A 26,797-nucleotide genomic window follows, 5' to 3' on the forward strand; every position below is an offset into this window, starting at 1 on the left:
TGACTGGTAGCTAGGCGACCCGTCATAAGTTGATGGCAACACCACCATTTTCCATTTTAATCTGAATATAGACCCAAGAATAGAATGAACTATTTCTACAAATAAGGAATCATAAGATTGTGTTGAAACAGGAAGGGAATAAAATAAAAAGTAATGGCTTCACTTCAGAAACAGTAATAATTGTAAGTGGAAGAATACCAGCCAGAACACCAAGGTGATGACGGTAATCTGCACTGCAATACTGAGAATATATTTAGGAACCTGAAAGTCCCCTGAATTTATCCTGTTGTGAGTTGATTGAATTTATTTATCCAGACTCATATTTTTTGTGTGTAAGAGATTATTAGTAACTTTCCTTTAAATGAGAAAGCTGGTTAGTTGTAACTATTTATTCAATAACTTTGTTATATTCTTAGTTGCTAGAAGTGCTTACTGTGTTTTACTTTCTTGAATTAAAATTACTTGATGAAGCAAATGGTGGCAATGCAGCAGTTTTGCTCATAGGAACAGGTGATATCAATAAACCATCAGTATTTGGTTCAATGCTGATTAGATTTAATCAAGAATTTGACATTACGTCCCTAGAAAACCGTAGCAATGAGAAACTTATATTTCAAAATCAATAGTGCAGACTAAGAATAAAAAGTCTCAGAAATCTTCCATTTCTGTGTGGAATATCTTACATTCACAAGGAGGAAAACTATTCATATTCTGTACCTTTATACATTTAAGACATATATATTGGACATAGGAACACCAAGAGGGAACTTTATCATGCTTAGTGGACATATAGAACAGCTAAAATTTTGGATTTAAATATGTTTATTATCTTCAAAGATCTTAAAGATTAATGTACAGTTGACACCAGAGATATTCCTTTTGAGACTGCTAGGCAAACAGCCTAGCAGTCCCATGGAACTCATGGAAAAAACTCATGGAAGTTCATTTTTGTATATGACAACAGCAGTGAAACTTTTATATGCACAACAGTGGAAACATTTGACACTATTCACAATGAAACCATGGATGTTGAAGTTGAAAGAGCTGACTGATGGCAAAATTGACAGCTTTGATTAGAAAAAAAGACATTGATTAATTTTAAGGCTCATTGGAAACTCCCTTTGGACTTTTTGCATGAAAACAGAAAAAATGAAATTATTAAAAGTAGATTTAATGATTATAACAAATGGTAGACAATAGAAAAATGAAAATTATAGTGATGTCTGTTGTAAAAGAAAATCAGAAATCATTTTCTTGTTTTTTTTTCCTTCTACACTTTTTCCTTTACTTTTTCATTATTCGCTTCTTTTAATTATTAGTTTGTGTTAGTTTTTATGACTTTATTTGAAAATCTAATAAAGTTGTTTAAGCCCCCCCCCAAAAAAAGAAAATTACTCCAGTTACTCCAATAGAATAGAATTAGTATAGAATATACAGAAATAAATTCTATATAAATTGTGAAAAAAATTGATTTTGTTAATGTCTAAAAACTAACATTAATATAAAATTAGGAATGATTACAATTTTCTTCAAATAGAATCGAATATTGGAATAGAATTCTTTTCTGTATGTTATTGTGCTACTATATGCCTATAATAAATATTGATTTATCTGTTAATACACTTTATAGTTTAAAAGCTGCTCTCTTGAAATCTTTAAAATAAGAAACTTATCTCCAAAGCTGTACAATTCTGCATGTCATTTGTAGCTTTAAGAGACTTATTATTATTTACTTATAAACAAATAAAATTCTTGTTTAAATCACAAAATATTTTAAGTTGACTTTCTTTTTTTCTTAATAGTTTTCTTCTAATTAATATTGGTATAAACTAAATATATTGAAATCCTTTTTAAAAATATAGTTTGCCTTTTAAGTCAGATTTTTTTTTATTATAAAAGCTTCCATATTGTGAACTTGTTCTTAATAAACTAACGTAGGTGAAATGACAGTATTTTATTTTTTATTTTATTATTTTATTTCTGCTTTCTTTATATTCCTTTCATTTTTCTTCCTTTTTATTATTGTAAGCCACCTAGAGTAATTCCACAGTGATATTGTCAGGAAGTAAATTTAAAAAATAAATATTAGATACTAATAAAGTGACTTGAATATTAAGTTAAGGCTAATTGTCAGATTCCTGAATCGTCGTCATCCTTCAATCCTGTGCAGAATACATTGAACAGCAAGTGAAATTCTAAAATACTTCTCTGGGATTTGTAGAACAGAATAGAGATGGAAAGGACCTTGGAGGTCTTCTAGTCCAGCCCCCTGCTCTGGCAGGATACCCTATACCATTTCAACTTTGGATTTGAGCTTACAGCCCTCTTTTCTTCTGTGCAAGAACCACAGAGATGGTTAAGATGCTGTCACTTTTTGAGGTTGGTTTGTTGGGTCCAAAGCAAAGGGGATTTTAGGCATTGGGAATTTCTTTCAATCTTTATTCTTGCTACTTTAGAGAAAGAATCAAGATTTTCTATTTCAGTAGGCCCTTTTGCATTAATTGATACTTGATTTGGATTGTTTTCATAAGATATTTCTGTTTTTAATTTTTACTGTTAGTTGTCTGGGTAAAAAACAGTTCAAAATAAAATAGAAAACATTGGTGCATAGTAGTGTGCTCGTTCCTTTTGAAAAGAATCCTGTTAAAACTGTAAAGCTATCTGGAAAAGGCAATAATAATCAGTGAGGGTAGATAAATCTTTTAGAACTGAATCACAATTAATGTGAAATGTTCTGGTTTGTATCCTGATTTCATGAAACCAATTGTCAAAAGCAGATGGGAATATGGTGGAGGGGAACCACGAGAGAGACTTCAACTCTCTTAGTAAAGAGTTCATACTTATTTTTCTCTTTCACTTCTTCTTTTAACAGTGAATTGTGGCTTCAGCCATTGTAATTTGATCTCTGAAAATAACGTGGTGGACATGGAGATGACAAATAGTTTGGGGCCTGTGTGTAGGCAGAACCTGCTTTCCCACTCAGGAAACTCATTTGCCCGAGAGCACCTGTTGCCGTGTGAAAGACTCCTCCAAGTTAGTCAGCTCAACATGTCTTGCGCAGATACCAGGTATTGTTTTCAGCTTTGTTTAACTTATGTGTACAACCATTTTTGAAGTTGTGACAGTTCCCCACTGAATGTGGTTCCACATTTGCATATCCTGCCTTCATCAGCCTTTCAGTTCGTTACAGATATACCTTATACCTGAAGTGCACTTTGCTGCAGGATAGTTCAACAGAAGAACATGGATGATTTAGCTGCAAAAGGAAAGTAATCCTTTCTTATCTGTGGAAGTTGTTAAACAATACGATTGTAAAATAGAATGTCATGTGATTGTGTCGACATGATGGCAGTTGTGGCAGTGTACTTACGTTTGTTAGGTAAATTTCATGCAATTCCTATGGATACATCAGCACCATTTGCAATTTCTTGCTAGCTTCTCCATTGAAATTGTCTGTCAGAAGTCAATAGTGAAGGTTGCAAATGATGACTGAAGCTGCAATTGTCATAATTATGAGCAATTGCCGAGCACCCAAATTGTGATCAATATGACAGAGGGTATGTGTCGACCAAAACTATGAAGAGCTGTCATAAAGTCCCCCTTGCTCAGCATCCTTGTAACTTTGACAGTCACTGAATTAGTAGTTATGTACTTTAAAGAGAACAGATTCAGTTCTTTGCCAAATAAAATTTCCTGAGGGAGCATCCCTTACCATGCACTTCTAATTCAAAATTCCTAATGAAAGTAGCAACCCACATCCTAGGACAATCTTCTCTATTATCATAGAATCATAGGGCTGGAAGGGACCTTGGAGATTCTTTAGTCCAACCTTCTGCCCAGGGCAAATTGATATCAGGTAGCAACTAAACCATATTTTGTTTTGGCTTACTGTGTTTTGTGAAGGCAGACATTTTGACAAATTCCATAAACCATGAACAAATTGTGGTACATTGCCATTTCTTTGATTTTTGTAAACTAATTTAGATCTTTAATTCTGGAAAACAGTTCTGCTGTGTTTTAGCAATGGTCCTTCCTATTTTTGAATAATGCCATGGTATTTCAAGTTAATTCATTTCCTTCATTGCTATAGTATCTGGTGTGGTTTCCTAAAGCTAAATTAATATTGGCTAATCACTGGGTAAGATGGTAACTTACTTAATGTAGAGCTAAAACATCACTCTTTTAACTTTGCCTCTTTGTGTAATATATGTTGGGTGTATGTGTCTCTTGAGCCTTATGAGAGAGCTAGAATATCTTTCACATTTTTCTCCAGAGTTGAGTAGGGCTTATACAGAGCATGATTTCTATGTATTCAAATTGATCTCTAACCTTTCCCATAAGCTGTTGTGGATGATGAGAAATAAATGTTTGTAATCTGAGTTAAAATAAATCATCTACTTAAATTTAAAGTGGAACAGAGGCTTAGTTTCAAGTACCAGAAAGTAGATAAGTTCCAAAATACAACATGAAAGGAAAAAAAGGTAAAGCAGTATCTCCTGTAAGATGATACAACAGTATAGAGTCTTCTTAATAGTATTAGTGCTTTTAAAACAAGGAATAAAAGCCATCAAACAGTTTAATTTCTAGAAAAGGCTTCTAAATGTAGCAGGATAAAAATTATCCTCTTAGGAAATAACGGCAATTGTATTTCTGGAGATAAGGATGTACAAGGTTTGTTTGAGTAAGAGTATATCTTTATCATTACTTAGCAGAATATCTGCACTTCAAATGATTTGCCCATAAAATCCTACTTTTATATAGAGATTCCCAATTGTTTTGCCTATTACTTGATTCTGAGGATTTATGGTGTGGGTGGGTCAAAATCTGCAAGATATTTACACTTGTTTTGCAAGAGCCGAGGTGGCGCAGTGGTTAGGGTGCAGTACTGTGGGCCACTTCAGCTGACTGTTATCTGCAGTTCAGTGGTTCTAATCTCACTGGCTCAAGGTTGACTCAGCCTTCCATCCTTCCGAGGTGGGTGAAATGAGGACCCAGACTGTTGGGGGCGATATGCTGACTCTGTAAACCGCTTAGAGAGGGCTGAAAGCCCTATGAAGCAATATATAAGTCTAACTGCTATTGCTAAAAGGAGCACAATTTTCTCCCTTTGAATTGCTTTTGAATGACAAAATTTAGCAAGCAACTCTACTATAGGTTTATTTTTCCAAATTATAAATTGTTGCAGTACAATAAATTATTTTTTAATGTTAACTGTAAGTTTGAAATAGAAATACAATGCATCTTTTAGCTCAGTGGCATAACATTTCAAAATGTAGGAAACAGTTTTACTATTATGATTCTATATAGTTGTATAGCATGTGAAGGATGTGTGTTTGTGTTTTATTTTATAATTATAATGTACATTATAATATATAATATACATAATGTATAATGAAGATGGCATTTAATTTCATTGTACGAGGTGCAATGACAATAAAGTAAGCTCAAAACATAAACTATTTCATATATGTTTTCAAATTACTATTTTAAGGTTGTTTTTTGTATTACTGTTCCATAAAATATTTTGTTGTTTTTTATTTTAAGTTTTATTGATGAATTTTATTGATAAAAACAAAGAAATATAAACTTTCACATTTTTGTGATTATTGACTAACTGATTTGGTAATTTTAATCTGACAATATTTATTTTCAGATCAATTTTATTTAAGAAATTGAAACATCCCTTTTAAAACTAATGTTGTAAAACAACATTTTAATCAGATTTTCAGTCAAGCTGCTTCCTTAGTAGTTAGGGAATTTCTACTGAAACAGAAATTTGCTACAAATAAAAAATATACTTCCCATATTTATCATGTTTGACGAACACACTTGTAAATACCATGTAAGATTTGGCCTTCATATTCTGTAGCTCATGGGAATGTAAATTAACCCATATCTAATTTGGAGGATTCCTTCAGCTTTTAGACCAGTTTTTGTGCCCATGCTGAAGACTGTGAGGGGAAATGTCCCCCTCTCTGTCCATTGACAGATACCCTTCCTTTATTGGGAGTGATTAATTGTGTGATTAAACACAAACCTTTTTTTTTTTTTTTTTTAAACCAAATCTTGAAATATTTTGCTTCTTTGAAAATTTGAATGGTAATTGACAAAAGCTTTTCAAAAGCTGAGCATTTATCTGGAATACTGTCTAATGCTAATTTTTACAGCCCCAGCATGAGACAGCAAGGATTTTAATTCAGTCATGGAAACTTTGCTGTTTTTAATTTTATTATATATGTTAACGCCATCTTGACCTTGTTAGGAATCCACATGCTTACTACTAACAAGCTGGTTTTATTCTGTCATTGACGACAATTATGATGCAAAGATAATTGGGGTTGGAGCAAACAAAAGGAGGAAGAGAAGACCAGGCTTAGATCTTTTCAGGAGCTTTTTGAAAAATCCATAATGAGGAAATGACAGATGTCTGTATTCAGGGGATCATAGTATTCCCTTATGAAATATGAACTCCTTACAACTCTGTTTCAGAGAAGATTCCCAGAACAACACAGGATTCTATGCCACAGAACATGAAAGAGATGCTATTGTGATATAAAGCAGCAGGTGACTGAAATAATTACTTTTACTCCTGAAACCTGCCCTAGGTTCTGCAGTTTTGCCATTTTCTCAGTAACTGAATAGTGAATATATATATCAGTTTGTTGATCTCGTCATTAGTTTGCCTGCTTTTGGCATCATGGGCACTATGGTGACCCAGTGATCAGCATTGCCCTTCTTTCCCCATCGTGTTTTAAGCATTTCCCTCAGAACTATTCCCTTCCTCCTGCTGCTACTCTTGAGAGCCATTTCTGCTTATAACTGCAAATGGTCCGCCCCCCAACTCATTTCTTTGGGGGGGGGGAAGAGAGAGAGAGACAAAAATAAATATGAATGTGTTAACCAGAATCTTATTAGAAAGATTTCTAAAACATACATACTTTATAAAACATAAAGAAAAGACAAATCAGGTGATAAGATGATTCTGGAGAAATTCCTGAAACTAAATGAATGATTATTTTTCTTTACAGGTCATATGTTCATTGTTATTCAGCTCCTTACACTATTATTGTATAAAGAAACCTTTATATGATAGTCTCCAGTGAAGTTATAAAAGCATTGGTTTAAATTTTTCTTTGTTTTTTGCTAAGATCTGTCAAAAATGTCTGTTTCCTTTAGAGGTAAAATTAACCATCCAACATTCAAGGAATGTATTTCTCATCAAAATCTTTCTCTCCCTGTCTAAAAGTTCCTTTACTTGACATCTGATTTATCAACCATCACTACCACGTTTTCTAGGACCCTCCAGTTGCTTCAGCAATCAAAATAGTTATGCCTTGTCTTTCATAGCACAAATGAGTTGTACATTTGTAATACCTTCCTTCCTTATTACTGTATTTAAACCCTCCAAAGTAAGTGACTGTTTGATAAGGAAGCCCAAGTAATTTTTTTTTATTAAAAGTTTTAAAGAGTTTTACAATTATATACCTTCCCTCCCTCCCCCCCGACCACACATGCCCTCCCCCCTTCCCCCCCTCCACAACCTCCCAGAGCAAATATGGGATATAAACATTTAGCAACCATATACTAAATTAAACTAACTAAGTTTAGCATCATCCCTCACTTGTACATTAACTCCCCTTTTGTAAAGCTAACTTTAGATAAGTTGTAACATTCCTTGCTCATTCATTCATAAGCTATCTGGAGTTTCTTAGTCCCATATTTATTTTGAATGTAGTCAATCCATCTTCTCCATTCCAGCTTGTATTTCTCATCTGAATGATCCTTGAGATATCTCTGCTAAGTTTGTTACTTTTAACATCCATTCTTGAATAGTAGGCAATTCTTCCTTCTTCCAGTACTGCGCCACTTGCAGTCTTGCTGCTGTTGTTAAGTTCAGAATCAAATTAGTCTCTATAACTGTACAGTGTGTGATTATACCTAACAAGTATAACTGAGGAGTAAACTTTATCCTCTTTTTAAGAATATTTTTCATAATCCATCATATTTTTATCCAAAATGCTTTGACCTTTTTACAAGTCCACCATATATGATAATACGTAGCATCAGCACAATCACATCTCCAGCATTTAGGTTGTAAGTTTGGATACATACAAGCTAATTTTTTAGGATCTAAATGCCATCTATAAAACATCTTATAGAAATTCTCTCTCAGGTTTTGGGCTTGCGTAAATTTTACGTTTCTTACCCATATCTTTTCCCATGTTTCCATCATTATTGGTTCTTCAAAATTTTGTGCCCACTTTATCATACAGTCTTTAACTTGTTCTGTTTCAGAATCTATTTCTATCAATATGTTACATAACCTTTTTATATGCATTTGACTTTGGTCCCTAATTTGTTTTACTAGATTGTCCTCATTTTGCGTAATATCAATTTTTTGGTCTTTTTTCCATCTGGTCTGTAGCTGTCCATACTGAAACCAGGTTTGGATTACCCTTTCCTCTTTTAGTACATTCGGAGGTTTTAGCTGTAATACACCTCTTTCTATGATAAGAAGCTGTCTGTATGTGGTTACATCCTGTTTTTGTTCTATGCTTATATTCTCTATTGGGTGTCTGGGTATTGCCCACATAGGTATCTTATCATTTAATTTATGTTGATATTTTTTCCAGACACGCAATAGAGCATTCCTTAAAATATGACTTTTAAAAATCTTATCCACCTTCTTATCATATATTAAATAAGGATGCCAACCATATACCGAATCATACCCTTCAATGTTCAGTATTCTATCCTCTGTTGAGTTGATCCAATCACTAATTATTGATAAAGCTACTGCTTCATAATATAATTTTAAGTTTGGCATTTTCAAACCTCCTCTCTCACATACATCTTTCATTTTTCTAAGTTTTATTCTTGGTTTCTTCCCTGCCCAGACAAATTTATTAATACCATTCTACCATTCTTCCAAGTTTGCATCTATTTGAGTATTGGTATCATTTGAAAAAGAAATAAAAACTTGGGCAAAACATTCATTTTTACTGCTGCTATCCTTCCCAGCAAAGACAATTGTAGTTTTTCCCATTTCTTCATCTCTACCTGTATTCTATGCCATAATGGTTCATAATTATACTTATATAATTTCCCATTTGAGGTTGTAATATAAACTCCTAAATATTTAACCTTTTTTACTATCTCACATCCTGTTATTCTTTCTAATTCTTCTCTTTGATTTGTGTTAAACAGTTAAAAGTTGGGAAGGCACCTGGTACAGATGGATTGACAGCGGTTTATTATAAAAATTTACAATTAGAAATGGTAGAGCCTCTTAAGGAACTATTTAACAGAATTCAATTGGAAGGAAGTGTACCTCCATCTTGGAGAACAGCCTTCCTCTCCTTGATTCTGAAAGAAGATCAAGATCTCAGCCAGCCAAAAAATTATAGGACTATATCACTACTCAATACAGATTATAAAATTTTTGCTAAAATATTAGCTAATAGGTTGATGTTAGTTATACAACAAGTGATCCACAATGATCAATCTGGTTTTATACAAGGGAGACAAATGAAAAGTAATGTAAGACAAATTGTTAATATATTGGCGTATCTGGGAAAGAACAACCAAGTCCCCGCAGCGCTCATATTCTTGGACGCAGAGAAAGCATTTGATCGAGTGAATTGGCAATTTTTAATGAAAATAATACAAAAGATGCAAATTGGAGAGCATTTCACACAATCTATCAAGGCAATATACCAGGAACAAACAGCACAAATTATAGTTAATGGTAGTTTAACAGAACCTTTTAAAATTGAAAAAGGAACAAGATAGGGGTGTCCCCTATCGCCATTATTGTTTATCTTAACTCTGGAGTTATTGTTGAATAAAATACGGGGGTCAGATGATTTACAGGGAATTAAGATTAGTCATTATGAATATAGATTATGAGCATTTGCGGACAACTTGCTTGTAACTTTAACTCAACCGGGAAAATCAACTATGGCTTTAATGAACATAATTAATCAATATGGTCAAGTATCTGGGTTCAAAATAAATCTAGGAAAAACAAAGATGATAGTTAAAAATAGGAAGCCCAAGTTATTATGGTAGATTTATCAAGGGATGTCCCATTGCAAGATGAAAGAGACTGCAAATTAATTGGGTTTCAAGTCAATATAAATTTGTTATTAGAGATCATAGCTATATTAAAAGAGAGGCATATTACTGATTCTTCAAGTTTAATTCAGTCTGCAGATAGTCCTTGATTTATGACCACAATTGAGCCCAAAATTTATGCTGCTAAGTGAAACATTTGTTAAGGGAGTTTTGCCCCATATTTTGACCTTTTTGCCACAGTTGTTTAAGTCAATCATTGCAGTTGTTAAGTTAAAAACATAATTTATAAGAGAATCTGGATTTCCTATTGACTTTGCTTGTCAGAAGATCGTAAAAGGTGATCATTTGACCTGCAAGCATCACAAGTACTATTCCATTGCCAAGCTTCTGAATTTTGATCAAATGACCAAGGGGATGCTGCAACAGTGTGAAAAACAGTCATAAGTCACCTTTTTCAGTGCTGTTGTAACTTTGAATGGCTACTAAATTAACTGTTGTAAGTAGAGGATTTATCTGTATAGTGTTCTTATGAATTCACAGTGTGAATATTGACAAACCAAACTTCAAAAAGTGAAATCCAAGAAGTAATTGATGGCTGAATGTGACTTGTGATCTGTGCTTGTAATTGATAGTCTCAGCCTAATTTCATCACTTGTGTTTAGAGTTTTAGAAAGCTTCTGGAAACATGACTGCACCCGGCATTCCTAGATAATGCTGGTAATATGGTTGTGGCTTGGCAAAACATCTAATAAACACTGTCTAGTGCTGAAACAACCACTTTTTTCTAATATGGATCCAAGGAACACATTAATATCTTTGTGTTTAACACTAGTTTGATAATTTTTCTGTTTAGGCTTTCCCTTGATTGATTAATCAAAATTTTAAGTGTAAAAATACTCTATAGATTATCTCATAGCAGCAATATATTACTAGGATTATATAACATCAGTACCAGCAGTGCTTTACATTAATATTGTAAACACAATTTTAGTGCTGGTTTCTTTAGGGACCAACTTGTGCACTATCGCCCTACAACTCATAGTAAATGGAGACAAATGAATCCATCCTCTTTACATTATACTTGTTACTTCCGTTTGGTACAATCATTTCATCTGTCAGTTCGTCCCATTATTTCTGTCAGCCTGCCTGACACTTCCTACCCTATGAAATCCAACACTGCATATGTGTTGTAAAATATTCTTATGCTGCATGCTAAGATGAAACCAAATCTGCAACAAAGTTAAGAAAAAAAAAATGTAAGTGCACTTCGATTGTGTAAAATACCTTGAAACTTTATCTGATGGTAGCTGATTCAGGGCTTAAAATTTATTTTTGCCAAATGACACTTAAATGGCAAATATTAGGCCCGCACACTGCTTTGGATTCAAAGGCCAAAAGAGACTGCAGACGGCAGCTGCATGACCCTGGAAAAAGCTGTAGCTGCTTTAAGGAGCTGCAGATGGCTCTGGGACACTCCAAAATATCTTCTTGCCTTGGAATCTTAAGCACTGCACAGCTGTAGTAAATGTCTCTAGAATAGATGAAGGAGAGGAAGATGTTGACATTTTCTGTCAGCTTCTACATTGCCTTATGTTAAACACAACCCTTAAGCTGTTTTCTTTAGTCTATTTCCTAGGATTTGAAATGATCTAAAAGTGAGTGAGTATCCTAAAAATAAGGACCATATTTATAATGATGTCATATAGGGATCAACATATTTTCCCATCTACCATATCTCTGTTTTAAACATGCTTTTTTAATATTTAGTAGAGTAGAATGCTCTGCTCTGCCTTAGGTAGCTTTGCCAACAATTTCAGGACATATTTTTCTGTCTTTTTTTTTGCTTGAAATTTCAGAGCATACAATTCACTAGTGCTTGTTAATAAAGAATGCTAGCAGAGTTTTTGATTGGCTATATTTATCTTCAAGCCAAAAGCCATTACAAATTAAAAAAATAATGGAGTTTTGTTAATACCTGTTACCAGCTATTTTGGTGGAGAGGAGGATACTTTAAAAAAATAGTGTATAATTACTTATAAATAAATTCAAGAAAATGTCCTATCAGAGGTTAAAAACAAACATATATGGTTGCGGCTATTGTCAGCATCCCTTAAATTTATAGCTCATTCAAAATTTAAGATTTGCAATATAGAAGAAGAAATGAAATAATTTGAATACATGATATTTTGCTGTGCTTGTTTGATCATTCCTGGAAATTTCTTCTGACCATTCCAGAGAATTTCTATTATTTATCTTTGAACTCTAGAAGAACAAGGCAAAACCTAAAAAAAATATTCGGTGTATATTGTAGCTAGAAAAAAATGGATGTTATCAACAAAATCATCTATTTTTCCTAATGTGCTCAAATCCTTTTCCTTTTCTCATTCCTTCTTAATTTAAGAATAATATTCCACATATACAGTAGCTGTTTATTCTCTTTTTCTATACATTCATCTAATAGAATTCAAAAGTGTACTTCTGCTTTAGTACAGGAAGTACTCAACTTACAAACATTTGTTTAGTGACTGTTTAAAATTATAACAGCAGTGGAAAAAGTGACATGATCATTTTTTACATTTATGACCATTGCAGCATCCCATGGTTACATGATCATAATTTGGATTTTTAAAAACTATAGTGTATTTATCACAGTTGCAGTGTCCCTAGTCATGTGAACATCATTTGTGACCTAATAAGCAAAGTCAGTCTGGGGGCCAGCTTTACCGTTTACAACTGCAGTGATTTGCTTAACAACTGTGGCAGGAAAGGTGGTAAAATGTCGCAAAACTTCCTTAACTGTCTTGCTTAGCAATGGCCATTTTGGACTCCGTTGTGGTCGTAAATCAAGGACTATCTGCATGTTGCAAAACATGATGTCCAGAAGTCTTGATAAATCTAGGAAATTTATATTCTCAAATTTAACAATTGTTTGCTTTATTGTTGCTGTAATGAGAATCATAAGACTTTTAGGAAAGGTTCACTAGTACTGATGTCAGGTTCCATGAAGCTGGAAAGATCAAGGCAATAAGAATTATACACATTTCAATAAGGTATCTTTGATGACAGCATGGGAAACTGGGGAGGGGGGAGCTATCTTACAAAATCTTGGAAACATGGAATCTTGAAATTTTCCATCCTTATGTAATCATTCAGATAGTCTCTTTGAAAGACTTCTGCCGAGGTTTGAGTCATCTTGACTGAGTTACTGTTTTTGAGATAAATTGTCAGTAAACTCACCTTTAACACTTATTTCTTTATGTCTATTGTGCTTTCCTTCTTTTCTCTGCCTCCCCATAACCTCTCACAAAAGGTGTCAGGGTTTGTATCATAATCATATGGTTAGGTGAGGTCTTGAGGGGCTATCCAAACAAGTGTTTTTCAAACTTGGCAGCTTAAAATATGTGGACTTCAATTCCCAGAATACCCTAGCCAGCAAGAGTTGAAATCCCATCTTACACATCTTAATGTCATGAAATTTGAAAAACATTGATCTAAACCAGGGGTGTGAAACTGGCAGCCGGATATGTGTAGTCATGCCGACCCCAGCTCCTTAAAGGGAAAACATGTCGCGTGACGGCAACGTGATATGGCGAGTTTCACACCCATGATCTTAACCAGTCTACAATTTAATTAATGTAGAATCCACTGGAACATCTCTGAGAGATGACCATCTAGACCCCATTTGAAGACCTCTAGGAAAGGAAAACCCACCACTTTATTTGATATATATTTTTTCTATTAAATGACATTTCTTCATAGGACAGCTTTCTAGATGTGTAGCATAAACCTGTTTCCTTGCAATTTTGACTTATTAGTTCTGAACTTGAATCTCTGGGCAATAAAGAGAAAGTCTACTTCCTCTTCCTTGTGACAGCTCTTAAGATCTTTGAAGGCCGCTATCATATCTTCCCTAAGTCTTCCCTAGGAAAAATATCCAGATTCATCACAGGACTAGATTTCTAGGTAGTTGACTACCTGGATTTGTTCCAGTTTGTTTCTTATTTTTCAGTTGTGATACCTAGGATTGGATAAGGGCATTCCAGGTAGGATATGACTAGGGCAGAATAGAACCACAATGACATCTCATAAACTGGACTGTGTGCTTCTGCAGTAGCATTTGCTTTTTTAGCAGCTGCATCATACTGCTGGTTCATATTTAACTTGTGGTTGAAAAGGACACCCAGATCCTTTTCACATGTAATATTTCTATGCCAGGGTCTATGATTATTCTATACATATGCCTTTCATTTTTGTTACCCAGATGTAACGTTGCACAACTCGATGTTATTACAATTTTTTTCAAAGTCACCATGCTTTTTATACTATGATGTGGTAGCAAATCCCATGCCCCAAACAGCTGAAACCATTAATCTGTAAGAATGGAGGATTGATCTTCTTCCTACTGGTGGAACCATGTCCTTTTGCAGAGGCTACCTCACAGTGGTAAATTAACAACTTTAGCCAGTTGTCTGTCAGTAAAAATTTAGGGCTGTCTGATGTGTTTTCATCTAAGACTTTGGCAGTTTCTTACTTATTTGAACAGTGTCTAGGACCAGAATGGGTAGATTTGTGAGTGAGTCTACCCAGTTTTGGCCTGTAACGTAAGGACAAATTACATATTTGTTCTTCCTGAAGATAGTATAAAGCAGTGTTCAGAAGGGAGGAAATGTAAGTGAGGGAATATTTATCTTTTTAAAGAAGCTGCTTCAGATTGGAAACTCTTCCAAATAGAGAGAGAGAGAAGAGAGACCGGGGGGGGGGAGGAGAGGGAGGGAGGAACAGACAGACAGACAGACAGACAGAACTTATGAATAGATGTATCTTCAAATCAAAACGTGTAGTTAAGAATACTGCCACCTACTTCTGAATTGTATTTGTACTGCATGCAAGCTTATTAAATAAATTATCTTAATGCTAGTCTTTCATGAAATTGGCTACAAGTCACTGATTGGGGAAAATAAAAAAATGCTTTTTTATAGTAGTAAATAAAGAAAATTTCAGAAGGTCTCAACAAGCACTAAGTTTTTAACCTATTACATGTATTAATTGATGAGATACAGTACTTTTAATCTGTTCCATATCCAACCTGCGTCTTCATAACTGTTTTGTCTTCTTGCCCCCATTTCAGTTTCAATATTAACACCGGTTTAGCCACTTCATAATCTGATGATGTGAGCAACAATAATTTTACAGCTTTATTAAATGGCTAATAAAATTGGTTAATCATATAATGTGATACCAGAGTCCTAAAATAAATGAAACATTGTTTCTGCTTGATCTGAACTAAATTGTACTATTGGAAAGCTCTGAAAATGACTAATACTCTATATTTTGTCTATATTATCTGTTGAATCTACAGCTTGCTTTAAATATATGCATTTTGCAAACTGTTGTAGTGGTACTTTAGTTAGTATGAGTGCAGTTTTCTCATACCTTCCCAGAGATAGTACTCTTTTTTATTGCTAGTGAGGAAGCATTCAAAAACGTTCAAATGCAGATAGTGCAATAGAGGGAAAGCATACACAAGAATTCAGCCCAATCCATTCTTAAAAGTTTAATTGATGTTGCACCTTGCACGGAAATGCTAAATTCTCAACATGCTAGTGATGATCCATGAAACTGTGTTGCAGGCCTCTCCAATTCCAAGAGTCGGCAGATTCTACCACTCCGTGCATGAATGGAAGTCACACTACTCAGCATATAAAACAGGAGTGCTTGGGTGATTATAAGGGCGTATCTGAGGTTTCTGCACACAGAAGGATTACTGACGGAATGGAACTGAAAGGCTCAGGCGGCCTTCATCTTGAAGTTGACCACAATAGCCTTACCAATTCACTTTCATCGCAATTGTTTAATAATGAACATAGCCCCTCCCTGGGCTCCTTGTCACTCAATAGCCCTCACCATTCAAGTCGACAACAGGCAAGTAACCTGAAGAAGAGATGCATCTCTGTGCTGCCATCTTCTGCTGATGGGATTGATATTACAACTATCATCCGCACATCCCAGACCTCGCTGGTTACCTGTGTGAATGGACTGTGGACTAATTCAGCTGGTGTTTCCTCTTCTCCTAGAGAGATCACTCTTCATAGTCTTCAGAAACCCTCTCGCCCCCAGTCCTGCTCGCAATCTGGGAACCACTGCCACATTCCTTCCCCTTCAGTATGCCTTGTCCCTGTTTCCACTGAAACTATCCGAGGGGACTGTGACCATTCCCCAATGCAGCACACAGGAGAAAATGCAAGCTTCTGCTTTATAATGAATACTGCTTCTGCTCCTCAGCCAGATATTTTACACAGCAAACAGAAGTTGAATTTCTTAAAACAAGAACCACTTGATGAATATACTTCTGCCTCCAGCCTTTTTCAGCATCACCAAGAGCTGCCACCACCTTATCATTTACATGAGCAGCAAAACCACATTCAAGGGGCACTAACGCATTTACAGGCCTCTATGTCTCCAAAGTCTCTTCAGATGAGTGAAGGTGATGAGCAGGAGGCCAGCAGGGGTAAGCAGATCTGTCGATGGATTGATTGTAGTGCTGTGTATGATCAGCAAGATGAATTGGTTCGGCACATAGAAAAGACTCATATTGATCAAAGGAAAGGAGAAGACTTCACTTGCTTCTGGACAGGCTGTGTTCGTCGGTATAAACCTTTCAATGCTCGTTACAAGTTGCTAATCCATATGAGAGTTCATTCAGGAGAAAAACCAAACAAGTGTATGGTAAGTCTGCAATGTATTTATTTGACTGGAAATACTCTGGGCTTGCTCCCCCCCCCCACTTTTCTGCCTTCTAAAATATTCTTCCAGTAGGAATTATAGGGTTTTATGTAACCTGTATAGTGATATTATGAAGCAGTAATCTTATCTTAAAAACCAGCTGCTCTTTTATTACACAATATTCTTTTATGCTATTACCCTATAGTAATGCTTCATTTATTTTTTTTTAGAGGAAATAACAAATTTAGCTTTTAAATACAAATGGTTTGTATTTGAAAAGGCCACTGAAAAATTAACAGGACATTCAAAGCAGTTTGGAAGAGTTAAACATAGTGGAGAGTCAATGTGCCTTGGGTGATATTTTAAATCAAGAAATATGGAGCACATTTTAATGCTTTCCCCCCAGTTTGCTTTTGAACAGTATCCCAACTGAGCAGAAACTTTTGAAATGATAGATGGCAAAAAGAAAGACAATCCTAGTAATTATTATTAATGACTAAAATTGAGCATGTAATATAACTTTCAGGATGGATTTCATTTAACACACACATATATATAGATATATAAAAACAGTTTTCATAAGAGAGCTATTGTAGCTGTTTTTCTCTGATCAGGCAGATCTAAGCTATACCATAATGCCAACATGTTGAGAGAAGCATTTTCTCTGGTTGAAATATTAGTTATGTGGTAAATTAAAATAAAAACTAATGATTTGCAGTTCAGTGGCAATAATATGAACCTCTTAATAAAGTAAGTAACCACAAAGCAAGATTGGAACAAGCTTCCAAACTCCGTTGTGAAATACAGAATGTTTGTTTGCTACCCAAATTGTATTGTTTACAAAGGAATAACTCTACTAAATGTCATCAAGAAGGACCACTTTGAAGAATTGGTGTTTATTCATAGGATTGTGGTTGAGTGTGTTTTGGAAAAACAAATACCCCCTAAGTATAATACTGGTCAGATTTTGAAGTGAGAGTTATTCTTTTCAAACTAAGATGTACTTTATATTGAAGGGGTATATGGTAGTGTTGTTGGACTTATTTTCCCCAAATGCTGTTCCTAAGAAGCAAAGTCTTACGGTTAGAAATAACGTTGAGATGTTCTTAACTCTGATGAGAATACGTTCCTGACAGCCTTATTTTCCCATAGTCCTGTTTATGCAGATGATCGTATTAGAAAGTGAAATAAATAAATAATTAAAGTACTGTATGGGGTTTCTTCTACTCATGGAATAGTTCATAATGCCTCATTACCCATGTACTTTGTTTTTATACACTGTGTACTTTTTGTATATTAGTATTTATCTATTTTTCTACTCTAAATATTCCTACATAATTTATTACCTAATATAATGCCCAATATATTGAATGCTATATTTTCAAAAGATTAAAACAACAGGGATTTTGCTTATTTCTTATCCATCCCATCCTAAACTATTTTATGTATATAACAACCTTTAAATCTTTCCATTGACCTCATACTGGTAAATTATGTGTCTTATAGACTCATGACAAGAATCCAAGCATAATAAAGTAGTACACATAACTTTCCACTGCAGTAGATGTTGTTATTGCATTTAGAAAAACATTAAGATTGTAAGAATTGTCACTAACACTAAGCAGCACAAATAGTTTGTGTACAGACAGGGGAAGAATCAGACGTATATTCAAATCTTCAGTTTCATTATGTCTTAATAAGATAATTGTGCTGTATTTCTAAGTTAGAAATATGAAACTATGGAAATATGTCGATTTTTCAACTGTGTGTGTGTGTGTGTGTGTGTGTGTGGCACACTGGAGGTTGCTTTTAAAAGGTATATGAAAACAGTCCTCACTGTTTTAAAAGTATAATTTAAAAACAAAATTACAGATGAAACTTTGGTGAAAGGTGGAACAGAATTATGGAATTATTTAATAACAGAAAACATGCTGTATATTTTTTCCTCTAATGTGTACATTTGGCACTTATTATGTGGCAGTTTTTAATGTTACCTGTCTATTCAGTTATGTCACACAAATCTTTATGTGATTATGGTTACCTCATATAATGGGTAATACTGGAAGAATTTATAATTGTAAATTGGACTGTAGAGACTTATAAATAGTGTATTAGTCTATGGGTCTAGATATTAGGCTACTTCAAGTGTAAGCAAACAATTGTCAGTAGTGTAGTCAATTCAGTATATTTGAATGGGTATTTTGTCTGATCAGAATTGAGTTTTTATGTAGTATTACAAAATAAATGCTTGGTGTCTTGTTTTTTTAATGACTGTAGAAGAATTACTAGTAAACTATTAAAATACATTTAGTTTTAAAAGGGAAAGGAGAAGTTAAATATTTAAAATAATTAAAGTTTTTTTTTACAGTCCAGCAGCTCCAAAGTAAACCACAATTGTAGATGATCAAAATGGATTTTCTTTAAATATTAGCTTAATTAAAAATACTTTTAAAATCTTAATTCTTAAACTAAGGAAGCAGTGAGCAAACTGCTTGAAAAATTAGTGTTGGTTAGGAGTTTATTTACAGGCTGAAGTGTAATTATGGTTTATCGTGTTTTTGTGCAATTCAAATTTAAAGAATAATCATTTTGCAAATATCAATTTTCATTTAAAAATAAGACTTGTTTTTTTAGAAAATCTAAATTAAATGTACTCTCATGATTTTTCTTGGAAGATGCTCCCCTTCCCAATTGTTTCCAGTGTCTTTTGAAACAACATTATTGCTTTATTTGAAACTGGGTATTTTCCCAGTCTGATCAACATTGTTTGTTGGTTAAATATGTGTTGAACAGATTCAAGGGAAGCTGACAGCAAGTAGCTTGCTGTCTGCATATATAAAAGCTCCTTTCTATGTAAAATTATTAATTTCTTATGACAGTCTTTGCTACTATGTACTGTAATAGACAAAGGAATTTTGGAATTTAGGCTACTTGAGAACAGGAAATTCATGAGACATTTTGATTGAAAAGTAAATGGTCCACTAAAATGGCACTTAATCCTTTTATTATCTTCCAACAGCAGTTTCCACAATGTATTTTCATGAGGTAAGCTTCCCCTTCAGTCCAACTGTAATACTCATCATTACAGCTGGTTTAAATTTAGACAGTATGTTCCCTTCTCAGCAACAGAGAGTGGGAAAAGTGGAACGCAAATTATCATAAAGGCATTATTGATATTTTTGAGTTCCCTGGATTTGTTGCCAAAATTTATATTTTTATATTTTCAGTTAAAATATATAATTGATGTATTCTTTTTTCAACATTGTTTCCTTTCATTTATGTGGGGTTATGTTATGCTTTGCTTTTGTTCGTTCTTTCTTTATTCTTTGAGCTGTGTAAGTAGTCTGAAGGAAACTACCTAATCTCTTTGCAATATCCTGTTATGCTTCATATATAGCTTGTGTTATTTTAGTTTTATTAAATTTGGTGCTCATCTGCATTATAATCAGAAAGATAGCTAACAAAAATAATGATGCAATGCCTTTAAAACCTGAACTTTTGAAAGATTAATTTGATGCTTTTTTATATTTGATGTTCCAGACTATAGGAATTTTGATTTGTCTGAGAACAAAAATTAGACCGCTTAAATGTTTTCAAGTTTAAAAAAGAACGCTTACTTTTTGCCCTACCATTGTTTTGCATAATAAGTGTGAAGCAACCATTTCATCCCAGAATGAACCTAATATTATACAAAAGTGGCTAAGTTCTTGCTTGTGAGTGTAATTAAGTTATTTCACTTAAAAAACACATGTGAGTGTGCTGGACTTTATTCTTCATCCTTTAAGCCAAATAATAAATTGTACTGAAATATTTAATAGTCATCATATTACTATTTAAGTAACAATTTATAATACTTATTAAATTCAATGTTTACATCAAACAGATTAATAGGTAGTATGATGCAAAAAGAAACTTTTTGGATAGCAAATAACATGTTTAGTTACTTCTCATATCCACATGATAGTCACATGACATCCACATGATATGCTATTTGCAGGAATAGACAAGTGCCCAATTTCTGATGAACAGATACCTCAGTTTCTGTCATCTATACAAGTGACTCTTTTATTGATGGCCTCGTGTAGCAACCATTTGCAGTACAACCATGAAGAAAAGGTAACTTTATGATCCATCCTTGCATTTACAACCTTTGCATATCTGTAATGCAAAGGAAAGCTGAAGTAAGATCATAAGCACAGTTGCAATTTCACAATGTCTGCTTTGCCCCTAGAGAGTGGGTTAACAAGTCCAGCAGAGCATTAAATGTTCCAGTAATTGGATCCAGTGGAACTGATGGCTCTGCAGATTTTTTTTTTAATTGGGATTTATACAGGTGGTCCTCAACTTATGACTGGCCACTTAGTGACCATTCAAATTTCCAACAGACTCCCAACAGCTACTTATGACTCAGTTCCAAGAGCTGAACATCAGTGGTGGGATTCAAAAAAATTTACTATCGATTTTGTGGGTGTGGCTTGGTGAGTGTGGCATGGCTTGGTGGCGTGACGGGGGAAAGGATACTGTAAAATCTCAATTCCCACCCCACTCCAGGGAAAGGATACTGTAAAATCCCCATTCCCTGCCCACTCCAGGAGAAGGTTACTGCAAAATCCCCATTTCATCCCGATCAGCTGGGATTCAGGAGGCAGAGAATAGATGGGGGCGGGGCCAGTCAGAGGTGGTATTTACCGGTTCTCCGAACTGCTAAAAATTTCCGCTACTGGTTTTCCAGAACCTGTTGAATACCATCTTTGCTGCACATGCGCGCATGCAGACATATTCTTTCTTTCTTTCTTTCTTTCTTTCTTTCTTTCTTTCTTTCTTTCTTTCTCTCTCTCTCTCTCTCTCTTTCTCTCTCTCTCTCTCTCTCTCTCTTTCTTTCTCTCTCTCTCACACACACACACACGCACACACGATTGCATTTGAGGTGTTTGGCAACTATCACACCTTATGACCAGTTGCAGAATTCTGTAGTCACGTGACTGTGATTTATAACATTTTTGCCAGTTTCCAGCCTTTTTTGGCTTGTTTCCAGCAAAATATAGCCCATAAGAAGACATTGATTCGCTTAACAACTATGGCACTCGCTTATTGATCATCAGAAAAAAAGATAAAATCATGCTAGTTATGTGGGTGCCTTGATTATTGTAACAATCATGATTTACAATGGAAATTTGGACTCTATTACGGTCATAAGTGGAGGACTATCTGTGATCATCTATTAGTTAATGTAGGGAATGTGGAGATTATTCCATTTGTTTAACTGGTTGGTCCCTGAACATATTTTCATAGTTTTTGAGTTCGTTGAGTTCCTTGATTTATTTAGGAGCCAATGCAAATGATAAAAGAGTTGGCACGTAATGAGAATCTAAAAGGATTGTCTTGACCCATTTCAGACTGATTTTAGGTGCATATTTAGTATTGAAATGGTTGATGATGAAGAATGATCTTTGCTGGAAGAAAGAGGAAATAAACATATTTGAATAAGTTGTTTTTATATACAGGTACTCCATGATTCATTTAGTGATTGCTTCAAGTTACAGCAATAGCAATTATATGCTGCTTCACAATGCTTTACAACCCTCTCTAAGCAATTTACAGAGTCAGCATAGTGGCCCCAACAATCTGGGTTCTCATTTTGCCGACCATTGGAAGGATGGAAGGCTGAGTCAGCCTTGAGCCTGGTGAAATTCAAACTGCCAAATGCTGGAAAAGTTGACTTACAAGTGGTCCTCACACTTGCAACTGTTGTAGCATCCCACAGCCACATGATCAAAATTTGAGCTCCTGGCAATTAGTATGTATTTACAAAGATGGCAGTGTTTGGAGATCATGGGTTTGAAATCTTCCCAGCCGGCTTCCAACAAGCAAAGAAATTTTGGTCCCATTTATGGTCATAAATCAAGTACTATCTGTACCTGTGGACTGTCCCTTCATGCTTTCCTTCTAGTTAAAACATATGTACAGAAGAACTTCTCTTAACCCTTACTGATATACTCATTGGGATGAGATTCATAAAATGTAAAGAAATATTTAAGGGGATTACTGCAGTTTTCACTGTAACTTTTTGGTAGGCATTAATGATCTGAAGTGTTGTTTTCTGAAGACGAAAGAGAATGTGCTGTTAAGTGACATGGTGGGAAGAATTGCAAAAAATAAGTAAATGGGAGTATTTTTTGAGATTGCAGGACAAGGGAGCAAGCATTCTAGGATTAATTCCAAATATGAGGAGAGCTCTTTTTTGTCAGAAACATGGCAGGAAAGAAAAGTAGAAGCTGGTTTTCCTGTGCACGGCGGTCCTGGCAACACTCCTCCTTCATACTATGAATGGTATTTTTTCAAGTGCCATAGATGTTAACGATGTTTATCATCTTGTCTAGCTTTGCCCTGTAGGACACAGACCACATTCAAGCATCATATAGCAAGTGGCATCTTCCACCTAGAGGAATTGGTTTGTTTAATACTTATTTTACCATCTGTAGGCAATGTTCATCTGACAACAACCAAACCAATGTTGTTTTAGATCTCTCGCTCTCTCTTTAACAAGGGTAGAAATTGTTGGCCAAGCAGCATATGCCTGAAAAAAAGCCAGTGGCACTTATCAGAGGAGCATGTGTAAATAGCCAATTGATCTATTGGGTGCATTCTCAAGTAATCAATTTATTTATCTGCTCCATATCATTCCAGGATGTCAGCAAAAATATATCATTATCTGCTTACAAAAGTATATGTGCATTCCCAATTAACTAGAACATCTCTGATAGTGTAACAAGCATTCTATATATGTTTATGCATAAATACATTGAACAACTAAGTAGATATTACATAAGCTGGTCATCCTCTCTATTCAGAGTTGCAGCATTAACAAAGCATACATGAGAGATGGTGCAGACCCACTGGAAGGTGGCTCTCAGGATTTCCTTCCGGTCTCTCACCTAGCCCCTCAGGGGCAGGGCTTTCTGAAGAGGACCTGTAAATCAACAAATGTGGAAATTTTTCATTTTCCAGTAGAGATGGCGGGAGAGGCTACAGCTGGGTTTTGTCAAAGCCCGATTGGTCCAAAGACTGAGGGAAATTTCTTTAAGAATCCTTCTTTCCCAGTTTCCTCTCAGTCTTTGGTCCAAGCACTAGCTTTGGCTCCATTTGAGGAAATAGTATTAGTGGCTCTAACTTGTTCTCATTTGTCTAATTTGATTAATTGGCTTTTCCAATATTCCAAATTGCTGAGCTGCTGGCCACAGACACCTTTGTTTCTGTCTCGTGAGGAGGTAGGACAGCCTTGGCTTTCTCCTACTTCTGGGCCTTGGGAACTACTATCCAGTCCCTAGGCATGTGGGGGTGATAGGCTCCATCAAAGCAGCTGAGGGAGTGACTGCAGGCATTCCAGCATGGGCGGAGGCTTACCAATAGCCTTGCAGCCCCAACAAGCGTGTCACGGCTCGAAGAAGCTTGCCACAGTTTCAAACAGTGCGGTGTGGCTTGAAAACAGCAGCCGTGGCTTTAAAGATGTGCCGCAGCTTTAAAGAAGCACCACAACTTGCAGAGAATGGCTGCAGCTTCAAAGGAGCCCCGCGGCTTGGAGAGACAAGCCACGGCTTAGAAACAATTTGACTGAGCGCAAGGCGGCTGCACAGCGAGAAGGCTAGCTGCGGCGCTGAAAGAGACACGAGATGCTAAGGGCGGCCTTCTCTCCACAATGAGGCAATTGGCCATTTTAACGGCACACGTGGAAGTGGCCATTTTCGACCCAGTTTTTGAGTGCCCTGTGGGCCTGCATCGTAGCCATTAATCAAGGCTGGCAGGTCGCAGAGCGACAAGCACAATCCTCAGCTTCCAGAATGGGGTCAGACACCGGCAGGCATTTCCAGGGCCAAAAATCAACTTTGTGGCGCACGTGAGTGAAGGGATGGCTGCAATTGGGCCAGATCCAGCGCAGGCCCCTACGGAGGCCTGAAGTGAAGCTAGGAAAGGGGGACATGACAGGCCCAGAACCAGGGCAGTGACCTCCAAGCCATCCGCTGACCAGCACCCTTCCAGAGCCACTTTTAGGGATGAGCTCAGGAAACAACGAGCCTTGGAGAAACAAATTGCCAGGGCAGAGAAGCAGGCCCAGCTCCCCCAGCAGGTCAAGGTTCCTTGTTAGGCCCAGCTCTCACCAGTCAGGATCCCTTCCTAGGGACTTCAGTCCTTCATCTTCCTCAATCTCTCTTACTAGGCCTTGTAGGCAGGGGGTGTCCTCTTCTCTACCCATCTCTCCAAAATCATACATGAGAGATGGTGCAGACCCCCTGGAAGATGGCTCTCAGGATTTCCTTCCGGTCTCTCACCTAGCCCCTCAGGGGCAGGGCTTTCTGAAGAGGACCTGGAGGATTTGGATCTTCTGCCTGAGAGCATTAAGAGGCTTATATCTTCAGCCATTACTAAGGGCATAGCATCAGGCCTCCCAACGGGAGCGTGCATCCCAGGGGGAAGAGAGGAATTGCACAGATTTCCGGCATTGCAGGTCCCCATCTTCTTCCCGTAGACATGATTGCACTAGGCCGCCTTCCCCTTCGGTGGTTAGCAAGGGATCTGTTCTAGAGAAGGACACACACCAGGATATGGGGTTCTCCGAGGACGAAGACACCGTCCCTCCTAATCTCCCAGCTTTTCCTGGTCTCTTTTCGCCTCCTACGTAAGTCTAAAAAGACCACTAAGATAGGGACAGGGGCTACCCGAGTGTCCCAGCCTAGGGACCCGAACCTGGCCATGTTCACCAACATCACCATGGATAAAGTGGAAGTTCCTGCCCCACCTTTGTTTCTTGAGGTAGTCAAAAACCAGTGGGCCTGTCCTTCCACCTTATCCAATCCTGGGAGTAATGATTGCCGCTTCTATAATATGGAGCAGGCGTTCTCCCAGGCCCTCCAGTTGCCCACAGTAGATGCCCCGAAAGTAACTCTGGCCACTTCCTCCACGGTGGTGTCAGGGATGTGGCCGATAAGTTGAAACCGGAGGACAAGCGTGCGGAACTTACCTTGCATAAAAACTTCAATGTTTCTGCCTGGGCAATTAAATCTGCCGTGGCGGCCTCCTACTTCAACCGCACAGCGGTTATGTCAATTGCAGGGCTGTATTCCAATCCAGGATGAGTGTCTTCACTAAGACCTCACTAAGATCATTTCTGCCAAACAGTTTTCAGTGGATCCTGACCTTGGCCTGCTTGTTGGGCAAGATGGTGTCATGCATAGGGCTTAGTGTCCTGGCCCTTCTGAACTCCTGGCCACTGCAGTAGGTGCTCATTCCCTATCAGTGATAACGTATGAGTAACTCCTTAAGGACCATTCCCCTGTCACCGGACCTACATCTATCCCTGTGGTGGTGGCTGTCTCTGGCCCTACGGCACAGGTCAGAATTCTGGGAGCTGGATCGGGTTACGATCACAACGGATGCGAGCTTATATGGTTGGGGGGCCCTGATGAACTCCAAGCTCGCGCAGGGATGTTGGACGAACTCAGACCTGCGCCACAACATCAACTGGCTGGAGCTGAAGGGAGCTCGCCTAGCCCTCCTACACTTCAAGGACTCGACTGTCAATCGACACGTGCTTCTCTTGACAGACAACGTAGCCACGAAGGCCCACATAAACCGTCAGGGGGGCACACATTCCAAATGCCTCTGGCTGGAGGCCCAGATACTCGGCTGCTGGGTGGAGAAGCAACTAGTGTCAATAACATCAGAGCACATCTTGGGCATGGCCAACCATCAGGCCAACATGACAATCGACCACAGAGAGTGGCAGCTGCTACCCGAGCTCTTCCAAAGAATCTGTCATCGCTTCGGCACAGGGCTGGTGGAGTTGTTCACAACCCCAGCAAACACACAACTGTTGCAGTTCTTCTCCTGCTTCCCAGCCCCGAACGCAGAAAAGACAGGCACCCTCAGGAGCAGATGGCTGCCAGGCCTACTCTATGCCTTCCCTCCTTTCCCACTAATCCAGGGGACCCTGAGAAAGATA

General features: G+C 36.7%; 1 protein-coding gene across 1 annotated transcript in view; it reads left to right on the forward strand.

The window, feature by feature from the left end:
• Positions 1-26,797, forward strand: part of GLIS1 (GLIS family zinc finger 1) — a 300,120-nt gene that overhangs the window by 126,420 nt on the left and 146,903 nt on the right. The window contains 2 exon segments of the mRNA XM_032217837.1: positions 2,873-3,068; positions 15,708-16,803. Coding sequence (XP_032073728.1) covers positions 2,873-3,068; positions 15,708-16,803 — 1,292 coding nt within the window.

The sequence above is a fragment of the Thamnophis elegans genome, chromosome 5 (assembly GCF_009769535.1).
Source record: "Thamnophis elegans isolate rThaEle1 chromosome 5, rThaEle1.pri, whole genome shotgun sequence".
NCBI classification, from domain to species: Eukaryota; Metazoa; Chordata; class Lepidosauria; order Squamata; family Colubridae; genus Thamnophis; species Thamnophis elegans.